Here is an 11,045-nt window from a genome sequence, read left to right on the forward strand (position 1 = left end):
GAGTGATTGGAATATAAAAAGAAGAAGTGCAGTTTCATAGCACTGAATAATATTAAACAGTTTGATTGGCTGTAGGGAGAAGCTGACTCCATGGCAGAGGTGCCTGTAGGCTATAAATATGATGTGTGTCAACAGAACAACAGATTACTGAAGCAAAGAAATCTAGAGAACAGGTTTAACAAAGAACCAGATGGCAATTAGCACAACACACATTTACAGTACATAAAACTAATACTTTATGCTTGGTTGAGCAAACATGTTTGCCTTCTGTGTTAAGAAGTTTTAATAACTTTTTAATAAAAAGTTAGACATTTTACCTGTTAAAACAATAAATAGGGGTCAGGGGTAGCTCAGTGGTTACGGCATTGGACTACGGTTCGGAAGATCCCAGGTTCAAACCCCACAACCACCAAGTTGCCACTGTTGGGCCCTTGAGCAAGGCCCTTAACTCTCAACTGCTCAGATGTGTAATGAGAAACAATGTAAGTCGCTCTGGATAAGAGCGTCTGCCAAATGCCTAAATAGAAATACAAGGCATGTTTGCTTACTTATGCAAATGCTACTTACATATGCAACTGGTTCTGTGTACCTTTAATAACCACTAAGGGAGGTGTGAATCACCTGGATGTGTTTTTTACATGTGCATTTATGCCAAGACACTCCAACAAAGTCATGCAGTGACGTTCGACAGTTTTTTCCATTTAACAGTTGTCATTCTATAAAACTTTTTGTTGAGTCATCGCTGGTTCAAAATTAACCATGTCAACTATCTAAAGTTCATTAGACCTGGTTACATAATGTTTCATTTAACACCTAATCAGGAACAGGAGGTATTGTGTCACGACTAGGAAAGAAATTCAGAGATGACTAATGTACTCACACCACTGGGAGAAGCAATGTTAATCTGGTAGAATCTCAAGAAAGTGCTAGGTGATGCTGAGGTCATATCAGCGCTGACTTCTTGGAGTGGCACGCCTACAGTATGAGAAAATATTCCTGATACAATGGCATGTGCACAGTTCAGTAAAGCATTCGATGGGCATCTAGTGCATGAAATTTGCACCATCTAGTGGGGCAGCCACTGTTTACTCAAGAGTCACCATTGTACAGTTCAGAAAGTTGGGTAAATTAAGGTTTGGTATAAACCTTTCACCTAGGAGTCCTCTGATCACTGAAATACACTTAGACAAGTTCATCACCCAGATTACTCCAGCTTTCATCACCAATGTGTAGACAGTTTGCTGATGCATATGCTAGACCCAAGGGGACTCGCAAGGACTCTGACCTAGTTTATTAATTTCGCACAACATAATAAAATTTATTTCTCTTGGCAACATAATACGGTGAGCCAGGTTTTTTTTTTTTCCATGACTTGGCATTTGTAAATAATTCCACCTGATATCTCATTGCTACACAGCCACTTCTGGGGATGTACCTGCCTTCTTGACAGTGCATTTGCTACACCACTGTATAGGGCCAATATATCAGATTCTGTAAGACACGCTGTGAGAGTATGCACATCTATTAGTGTGCACGTAGTTAGAGATTGAGGCACAGATTCCTGGGTGTGAGAAAGAACAACAGGAATAACTGTTTAAACATGATAGCTGCATTTTTGCCATAAGAATGCTAATCAGCTAGATGGTGGTGGATGTGCAATATTATATAGAGACTCTGTATGATGACAGGTAAAAGCTACACCATGCAACCAAGTTTTGTTCCTACTTTGTACATATCAGTGTTATTTTTCTAAAATACAATACACGACATGCATCGCTATAAAACTTCGTTGAATTTCATTCAACACACAAATCGAGGTATATCCAGATGTTTTAAATCACCCCTTAAAATAGAAGCTTCAATGTTTATTACAACATTCTCTGCTAACTCTCCCTTTTTTGATGAAAAACCTACAAGAACAAATAAACAGGAAGAAAATGAAAATGAATCACACAGCTTAATATCACAGCTTGATATAATGCAGCTGCTAAACCTTAAACCAAAGTTACAAGAAAACAATAAACCCACCTTGTATAGCAAATCAGTATTAGGACCATCACAGCAACACCTCCCACCACTGTCATCACTGCAGCAGTGATGGAGGTGGGAGTAAGTGTAGAGGACTCTGATAAGAGATGAAAAATAACTAAATAAACAAACTCAAGCTGCCTTACTGTACTAAAAATATGCACCATCCAAACAAGTGTTTCATGAAATCTGTTAAATATTTTCCTTTTTTCAGGTTTTTTCATAGATAGTGCAAACCTGTGCAAATAAAGGAACCTGGGGTGTTGTGGCACAGCAGGTTTGGTGGACAGACAGGCCCACTGAAGCACTCGTCCACATCTGAGTCAAAACCGAGAGATAGGTGTTACCTATGCATTGTTTTTATGTCTCGGCTAGGATTCACCAGAATAAACTGAATCCATCATTACAACGAAACACCGTAACATACAGAAACAAACCTTGACAGGTGGGTGGGTCTGGAGTCCACAGGTGTGTGTTTGGATCACAGGTGATGTGGGTTGCTCCATGGAGGAGATAACCAGAAGGACACTGGTACACCACTGCTGAGTGACACAGCACAGAGAAACCCACTTTCAACCGAGGAATGGAGCCACACAGTGTGTCTTGAAGAATCAAGAGAAGAAAAAAGGATTATCAGCATTATACAAATGCTGGGCAGGGCCTCGCTTTGCTCTGAAAACAGACTTGGGTCTTTGTGGCATGAGTTCCACACGAGTGGAAATCTCTCCTTTTATCACATCTCAAAGTTGTCCTACGGGATTAAATTATAGTGACAGGGAAGGCCAATGAAAAACACTAAGCTCATTGAAAACAAAGTTGGTGTTATGATCAATAAAATAAACAAAGTATACAGTGACTGTATGTGTATATGACTGTATATCTGGGATTGTAAATCTCAATGCACACGCTGTCTTATTTTTCCTACCAGTATCTGGCTCCTTCCATGCAGACAGATTAAGGTGTGTGATGTTTGCATGTGTGCAGGGTAGAAGCTTTTCAGGGTGGACGGTCCGTACAAATGGGTCTGACGGCACCATGCAGATGTGGGTGTTGTCACAAATGATGCGAGAGAGAGATGCCGTACGCAGTGAGCGTCTCTGAGCAGCACTGAACACACCCTGTTGCTCCCACCAGAACCTCACATAATTAGACAGACAGTCATGCAATCAATTTATTAATTTATTCAACTATACTATTTCTATAACTACAATTATTCAATGATCAAAGACTACAGGCTTACCTGTCTCCATCCCGGAGCGCACAAAACTGTTTGGCTATTAGGCAGGCTAGCAGTGGCCCAACTCTGCCTCCAGATAGTGCAGGCTCAGAGATAGCACCAACCCACACGTCAATGTTCCTGACTGTACCATACAGGGCCAGCAGTTTATGCACCAAGCCTGCACTTCCCAAAATGTCTATTAAATCAGACTCATTTGCAGGGACGGAGAGACCACAAAACTCTCGCCATGCGCCATAACCTAATAATACAGAGAGAAGAAGGAGTGAAAAGTAACTCTCATACTTAATATTTACTAAGCAAGTCGTGTCTTAAATATAGGCCCTGCACGTACGCATGTACAGTATGTAAACCACAGAAATAGAACAAACGTAAGGACGCTACCAGGTAAACCGTGATCACGTCCCCTCTGAAGGTTTAGAGCCCCGAGGTCTAGTGGCAGCCCACTGCTAGCCTGGAACAGTCTCTCAGTCAACTCCTCTACCATCATCTGCTCAGGAGCCTGAAGCTTGGCTGGGGACCACAACAAACCCCGCAGCACTGGATCTATACCACCTAAACAATCAGAGACTAAATGTATCAGAACATAACAGATTTATCATATTCTCCCCGCACAATATCAACTTTGAAAAAAAATGCCAAAATGTCCAAAAAATATGTATTAAAACACTACAGCAGTAGTATTAAATGCGTTGTATGATTTTTTTGTTTTGTATGAAGGATCCATAACTTTTTAAACATAAAAAGAAACTTGCAAATATTTCAAGGTACATTTAATTTTTGATTAAAAATTGGATGTGCGAGGTGACTCTTTACGCACTGACTTCAGCCTTACTCCCTCCTAGTGAAGTGCTCCCAAGTTCTTAAATAAACTTTGACTGACAATTTTCTGAAGGTCGCACCCATCTCATTTGCTTGCGCTCCTTTTCCTACCACAAATTTCCCTTAAAGGCAACTTTCCATGAATATGCTTCAATACAGCCAGCATTTTTGTGGGTTAGCCTCCTTGTTGAGGGTGTGGTTGATTATCTTCTGGACAATTGTCAAGTCAGCAGTCTTCCCCATGCATATACTGAACTAGACTGAGGGCTACACTGCATTTTCACTTTATGAATATTCATTTAGTGAAACTCAAAATTTCAATATTCTTATAAAAATTTATATTTTAAGAAGCTGGATTTTTCATGAGCTGCAATCCATATTGATTGAAATTAAAACCAAAATGCTTGAAATACTGTATGCCTTTCTGTTTGTGTTCCATTTTATCCCAAAGATGTTTAGTGGGGTTAAGGTTTGGGCGCTATGCAGCATAATCAAGGTTTTCCAGTCCACCATTGACAAATCATGTCTTTATGGATCTTGCTTTGTGCACAAGGGCACTGTCGTGCTGGCAATGGAAAATATATTGTATTGTTACAGTACAAAAAGACATTCTATACAATTGAATGCTTTCATGTTTGTAGAAACAGTTTGGGGAAGGAACACAGGAGTGTGATGGACAAGTGTCCACAAACATTTTGCCATACTATATAGTGTAGCTCATCCATTATTGTATATAGATATATGTTATAATATCACATTATACAGCCAAAGCAGTTTTTTTTGTCTAACCACTTCATGTTGGAATCAATTATTATGCATAAGTGTCTGGCCTGTGCCACATGTGACACACAGAGAGACACAGAGAAGGTTTGTGTGTGTGTGTATGTATGTGTGTGTAAGTATTGTAATTCCTAGTTTGTTTTTTTGTCATGTACCTTCTTCTACCACCCTCCACGAGGCAAACAATGAGTGATGTAAAGGTATTGGTGGATGTTTGGGTTCTAGCAGATATCCAGGTCCAAGTCTGTTCACTATGGGCTGTACAGTCACATGGGCAAAGCGGAAGGCAGCCGTGGAGAAGCCATTGGTAATGCTGGGGTCGACTTTTGCGTCATAACCCTGATAATGTGGCATGAGTTCAGCATATGCTCTGTGCCCCAGGACATGTGGCAAGTAGTGATCCCATGTCAGGACCTAAGAAAATCCCAAATCTCAGCCAGGTTATGCTTGAATCAACAAAAATTCGATGTAATTACTGTACAAACACTACTTGTACCTGATGCACAGCGCCAAGGATTTTCCTAGCCTCTTGGTACAGTGTATCTGGGCTCCAGTGGGGGTTAAGCATGTGTAGCTCCTTGGCTAATCGATTATGCTCTCTCAGAAACAATGTGTGGAGAGAAATCATCCCCAAGTGCTCATTAGCCCGAGAATCACCTAAAAGAGAACACAGCACTCTAAAGTATTAAATTATGACACAAATTAAGCACTGACTTAAATGTTTAGTAACACGTCATGAATTTAACTGCTTGCTATGAAATAAGTGAATCAATACAAGGTTTTTATTTAAAAAGTTCACTTGCACAAACTATCACCTCTTATCTTTGTCTTTTGTTCACTTATCAAAGAGGTTACTAAAGAACTAGCTATCTCAGTAACAGCTGGCAGGATGAACCTTTTTACTGACAGTCCTAAATATGGATGTCCATGGCCATCAAAGTTCAGTTGGTTTCCACTTGGTTGGTTTATAGAAATATACACAATATAGTCTAGTGTTTATGTTTTTCAAATTAAGAATCTCTTTTCTCATGATGAATAAGCTATCAGTTGAACCAAAATAATTAATAGGAATTATAACAGGTATTAACAGAATAATACCCTGTCCACAGTGGCGTACCTGCCAGATAGCAGAAGGTCAAGTTCCCCATAGATGTTATGTTCTTTCCTGTGTTGGAGCCTTGCCGTGGTGCACATGGGTCCAGCTGAGTGTGTGTGCGAGGCAGGTAGGGAAGGTAGGCTAGTCCTTGGTCTGAATGCAGCTGGTTGTGTTTGAGCAGGCCAAGAGGAGAGGACAGATTACGCAGAGAGCTTGCAAGCTCATCTGAACTGCCGTACACCATACTGGCATCTACAAAGGCTGTGATGGCATTCAGCTGCTCCCGCTGACGGCACACGACAGAGGCATCTACACAACTGGGAGCCGAGCGGAAAAATGGCATGCAGCTCTGAACACCACGACGAGGGTCTGAGAGTGGGATCTGAGTGAAAGACAAAAAGAAAAAAGGGACAGAGTCAGAGCACAATTTGGTTTAGAAACAAAAGTATTTTTAAGCTTTCCTGTAAAGATTATTGTGTTCAAAGGGATCAGTCTGTCAAAGGGATAGTCGTCTATGTGTGTGAGTTCCTCACAGTATTTTAAAGGTTTGATCAAGTTGTTGGTGTGCTACAGTACATGCCTAAGTGAAAGGACATTTATGATCAGATATCAGCTTACATATATATCATAGATCTATAAATGTCTCAACTTTAAAATGGTTTACTTTTGGTTGAGATACATGCAAAAGAGAAACCTATATCAATTGAGCAAAGCCTGTAGTTTTGGTCTCAGTGGTATAATACTCTGCATGTTGTTGGAATGCAAGTCCATTCACCAAACAAGAACAACAAGTGTAGAATTATGTAGTTTATATATGAGAGGCATCAAGTCAAACCGGGACTTTTGATTGGACTTACTGCTACACATCTGAAACACAGGCCTCCAAGGATCTCCTTTAATGGCCCAAACATGTGGATATGGCTTAAAGTGATGTCAGGACTGTACAAGGGATGTGGCAGTAACTTCTAGCTGAGTTCCTGTAGAGTGTAAGAAGTGTTCGTAAACGATTGTGTGTACAGTTTCCACAGACAGTTGTGTCTCTTCCACAAGTTGGTGACAAGCTATCCATTGATTTTTAAGGATCAGGGGTTCAACTCGCTGAATGTTCATGGGAACAAATGCAGTGGGCTCCAAGCCACTTAAGCCAGGACTGTCATTTATGGATGTACAGCCTTCTTTAGAACGTTTGCACTATTCAAAAGCCAAGTGTCTCGTCATCGAACTGTGCTTAAAGTCTTTTGTAAATATTAATTTTCATTCACAAGAAATTTGATCACAAGTCCCAATTTAACTTAAATGTCCCTTGTCACCTGTATGGGGAAACACGGTGTGTCTCTGCTGCAGGTACGTGTGCAGTCTGCACCGGTCCTGAACGAGGCTGTGCTGGGGCTCTGGGGGGTCAGCGACAGATCATGGTCAATCCACTGCCCCCACTCAACCAGCAAGTGAGACAGAGACATATCCATTGAGATCTTCTCGTTCTGGGTGTACAACACCTCCTGAGATACTCTGCGAACCTTCGCAGAAAACATCACAACCAGACAGTTCTAATACCAATACAAAATGTATTTCTTTTTTTTTTACATTCAAAAGCAGGTAGTTTTGAATAAAATAAATAAATATAATTATTAATACACGTTTAAATATCATCCCATGTTTTACATGTTTCTAGAGCAGAATTTATAGGTTGGTTGTGCACTTATACAGTATGTTTACATACAATTGAGCTGTAAAACATATGACTAAAATAGGTCTTACTGGAGGCAATGTAAAGTTGCTGTAGGTGTGTTGGGGGTTCCATCCTCTGGGTGTGCCATGAAAATCCTCATACGCTGGTGGAAGCCATCGAGCATACGGGGTATTAGCTGCTCCCAGCATTGGCTTCTGTCTACAAAATAATCAAAAACATGTATTTTGACCAGAAGTAAAGGCTTACCACATAACTGATGTTAAAAATGCACTTTTATTTACAACCCGAATTTCGGAAAAAAAAAAAAAAAATGATTAAAACCAAAACTTTTATCCACTAAATGAGCTTATTTAAAATTTGATGCCTGCTACAGGTCTCAAAAAAGTTGGCACGGGGGCAACAAAGGGCTGAAAAGTCAGAAAATTAAAAAAAGATTTAGCCACGTTAATTGACATCAGGTCTGAAACATGATTAGTTATAAAAGGAATTCTTAGATGGGTAGAGTCTCTCAGAAGGAAAGATGGGCAGAGCCGCTTCAATCCATTAAAATATTGTGGAATACTTTAAAAGACACTGTTCTTCAACATCAAATTGCAAAAGACTTGCAAATCTCATCATGTACAGTTTCATCATTTAAAGATTCAGAGAAACCCTCATGTTGGATGCCCGTCTTCAGGCCCTCGGACGACACTGCATCACTCATGATCAAGGGGCCAAGACTCATTTAAAATGGACTGTTTCAAAGTGATAAAGTTTTCTCTGGTCAAAATAAGTTTAAATTTGACATGTTTGTTTGAAATCACAGGTGTGTCCTTAAGGCTAAAAAGGTGGTGTGTTATCAAAGACGACCACAAACTCTTTAGCAGCTGAAAACATATATCAGGCAAGAACGGGAACAAATTCAACACCAAAAGTCCAGAAACTCACAACTTCAATGCCCAGACATCTTCAAACTGTTTTGAAAAGAGGAGATGCTACACCATGGTAAACATGCCCCCATCCCATCTTTTTTTAAATGAGCTCATCCTGTGCATATAATTGTAAAATTTCTCAGTTTAAGCATTTGGTATGTTCTTTATGTTCTAGTGTAAATAAAATATTGGCTCATGTGATTCAAGGTTCTTTTAGTTTTCGTTTTACTCAAATTTAAAAATGGAACTTTTCCGGAATTCAGGTTGTAAACAACAGCTGCATACAGACTTTAATGGCAACACCTGTTGTTATTCGGACAAGACAGCTGGCTCAGGCTCACTCTAAAACAAACAGCTGTTCCAGGTAAGGTTTTTTTGCAATCTGTAAACAGCCTGGTCTCTTGAACTGTATCATGTGCACCTTAAGGTTCGGCTGATTGTGTGTTCTGAGTTGCAATGTTTTGAGGTGATTTGAGTTATCATAGCGTTTCTGTCAGCCTGCACCAGTCTGACTACTTTCATGAGAAAGGTGTTTTCACTGGCTGAAAAGCCGCTCACTAGATGTTTTGTTTTCATGCTGTTTTGTCTTAACTACAGATTGATGTGCATGAAAATCCTAGAAGTTGAACAGTTTATAGAATGTGCAATCCCGCCAACCTGTCACCAACAATCATGACAAAAATGCCCAGGTCAGTAAGATCAAAATCCTATTGTCCCTAATTCTGATGAATTGCACGGCTGACACATGTTATTTAGATCAAAGAGATATTCAGTGCGAACCTGTTATTGCAATGGCCTGTGATGGTGCGGTAACGCTCTGAAAGGCAGTCTTCCTTGCACGCAGGTCTCTTGATCTCTGCTGAACATCCTGTCGCTTCCAATAAAGTCTCCACATCATCCATGCTCAACAGCTCTAACACACATAAACACAAGCTATGATGGATTTTTACAGTTATGCTGTAGCCATAAGTTTGCAATAACCTCTGCAGATACTAAGAAGATTAATCTTAGTGTAATTTCTATACCAGTATGTTTAGGCTGAGCCATAGTGTGTGTATACACCATCTCTCTGATGACTTCCATCGTGTTGTCCAATAGCTCTGCAGCTCTGATATGCGCTCTGGTACCAGTGCCAATCTGTTTAAACTGAGCTAACAGGTCACTGGGACGAAAAGAGCCTTCTTTAACGGACATCTTTACTCTGAGAGAAGGAGGGAGTGAATCAGTGCAGAAACATCAGAGTAGAAACACTAGACTAACATTATAATATATTTATATTATACTATGCCATCTTCTTCCACAGCTAATTTAAACCAAGCTTTTTTAAAACTTTACTGTCTTTTGTAGCTGACCTCCCATTAGTCCGTGCATAAGCAGCATTCGTTAGCTCTCTGGCTTTCCTCAGAGCCTCCTGGATGAACAGTGAACCCACATACACTGCACACATATCAGCATAAGTTTTACATAATTCAATACATATTTTAGGTCATATAATTAAATTCAGTTTTGCATCAACAATTGTCCTTGTAACCAAAGGTACATTTAGTTTGGCTAAGAAAATGCCAATCATCTTTGACCATTCTGAAAGTGCAAGGTTATCATGTAAATATCCTGATTAATGTCAAATATATCTAGTATATCCTCACTTAAACACTCATCGTCTCTACCACAATATCCTGTATACAGGATGAACTCTCAGGAGACTCTCTGGACAGGATGCCACTTCATCACAACATACACACATAAACACACACACTCACATTCACACACTATAGGCCATTTGGGAACAGCAATCAGTCGATTCTGCATGTCTTTAGACTGTGGGAGGAAACTGGAGTTCCCGGAAACCCATGAAGCACAAGGTGAAACTCCATGCACACAGACCTGATATGGGAATCAAACCCAGAACCAGGATGTGCAAGGTGATAATAGGTGGGCAGATAATATTGCTTCCAACGTTGATAACATGCTATAAATGAATAACGCCAATAGGAAAAGAATTTAAGTGCTTAAGTTTGATTTTTTTTCCAATCATATAACATACTTCACACATCTGAGACATCTTCAAGATAAAATTCTTACATCATATACAATTTTTATACACTCAGCACTGCCAATAGCATGAATTAAATTAATAACAGTTCAGTTACCTTGAGTAGAATTGCTCTCCAGAACTGAGTGAATTGACCTCACGTCTGAATTATAAAAACGTACATTTGGTAAGTTTCCATATGTAAACAATAAATTTCAGATTCAATAAAAAAAAATTGCCACCTGTTATGTTTTTGCCAGGAGACTGAGATGCAAACAGGGGCAGCCAAGACATCATGACTGTTAGTGATAAGTAAGAAAAAGGTATCTACAACAGTATCAATAAAAAAAGAAAATTACCACAAATTATTTTTTATTTTTGTACCATTACATTATATTCATTTATTACAATATAGTGTAATTAACACTTACCACATGAAAAACCTCCAT

General features: G+C 39.6%; 1 protein-coding gene across 1 annotated transcript; it reads right to left on the reverse strand.

Moving 5' to 3' along the window:
* Nucleotides 1-1,333: 1,333 nt before the first annotated feature.
* epx (eosinophil peroxidase) lies at nt 1,334-11,045 on the reverse strand. The gene is made up of 18 exons (XM_053490735.1): nt 11,028-11,045; nt 10,839-10,923; nt 10,715-10,759; nt 9,917-10,001; nt 9,590-9,765; nt 9,345-9,477; nt 7,722-7,851; nt 7,274-7,480; nt 5,985-6,345; nt 5,364-5,524; nt 5,023-5,281; nt 3,650-3,820; nt 3,269-3,506; nt 2,954-3,165; nt 2,466-2,630; nt 2,266-2,346; nt 2,029-2,125; nt 1,334-1,910 (listed from the first exon to the last, which is right to left on the reverse strand). Exons 1-18 carry the CDS (start codon nt 11,043-11,045, stop codon nt 1,859-1,861), a joined length of 2,676 nt encoding a protein of 891 aa, XP_053346710.1. The 3' UTR covers nt 1,334-1,858.

The sequence above is a fragment of the Clarias gariepinus genome, chromosome 2 (assembly GCF_024256425.1).
Source record: "Clarias gariepinus isolate MV-2021 ecotype Netherlands chromosome 2, CGAR_prim_01v2, whole genome shotgun sequence".
In the NCBI taxonomy this organism is placed as follows: domain Eukaryota; kingdom Metazoa; phylum Chordata; class Actinopteri; order Siluriformes; family Clariidae; genus Clarias; species Clarias gariepinus.

Bases quoted from the DNA above. Each gene is read 5' to 3' on its own strand.
- epx (XM_053490735.1), bottom strand. The intron at 2,347-2,465 runs GTTTGTTTCTGT...GTTTTGACTCAG, and splicing joins AGACCCACCCACCTGTCAAG to ATGTGGACGAGTGCTTCAGT. The intron at 2,126-2,265 runs GTTTGCACTATC...ATCTCTTATCAG, and splicing joins AGGTTCCTTTATTTGCACAG to AGTCCTCTACACTTACTCCC.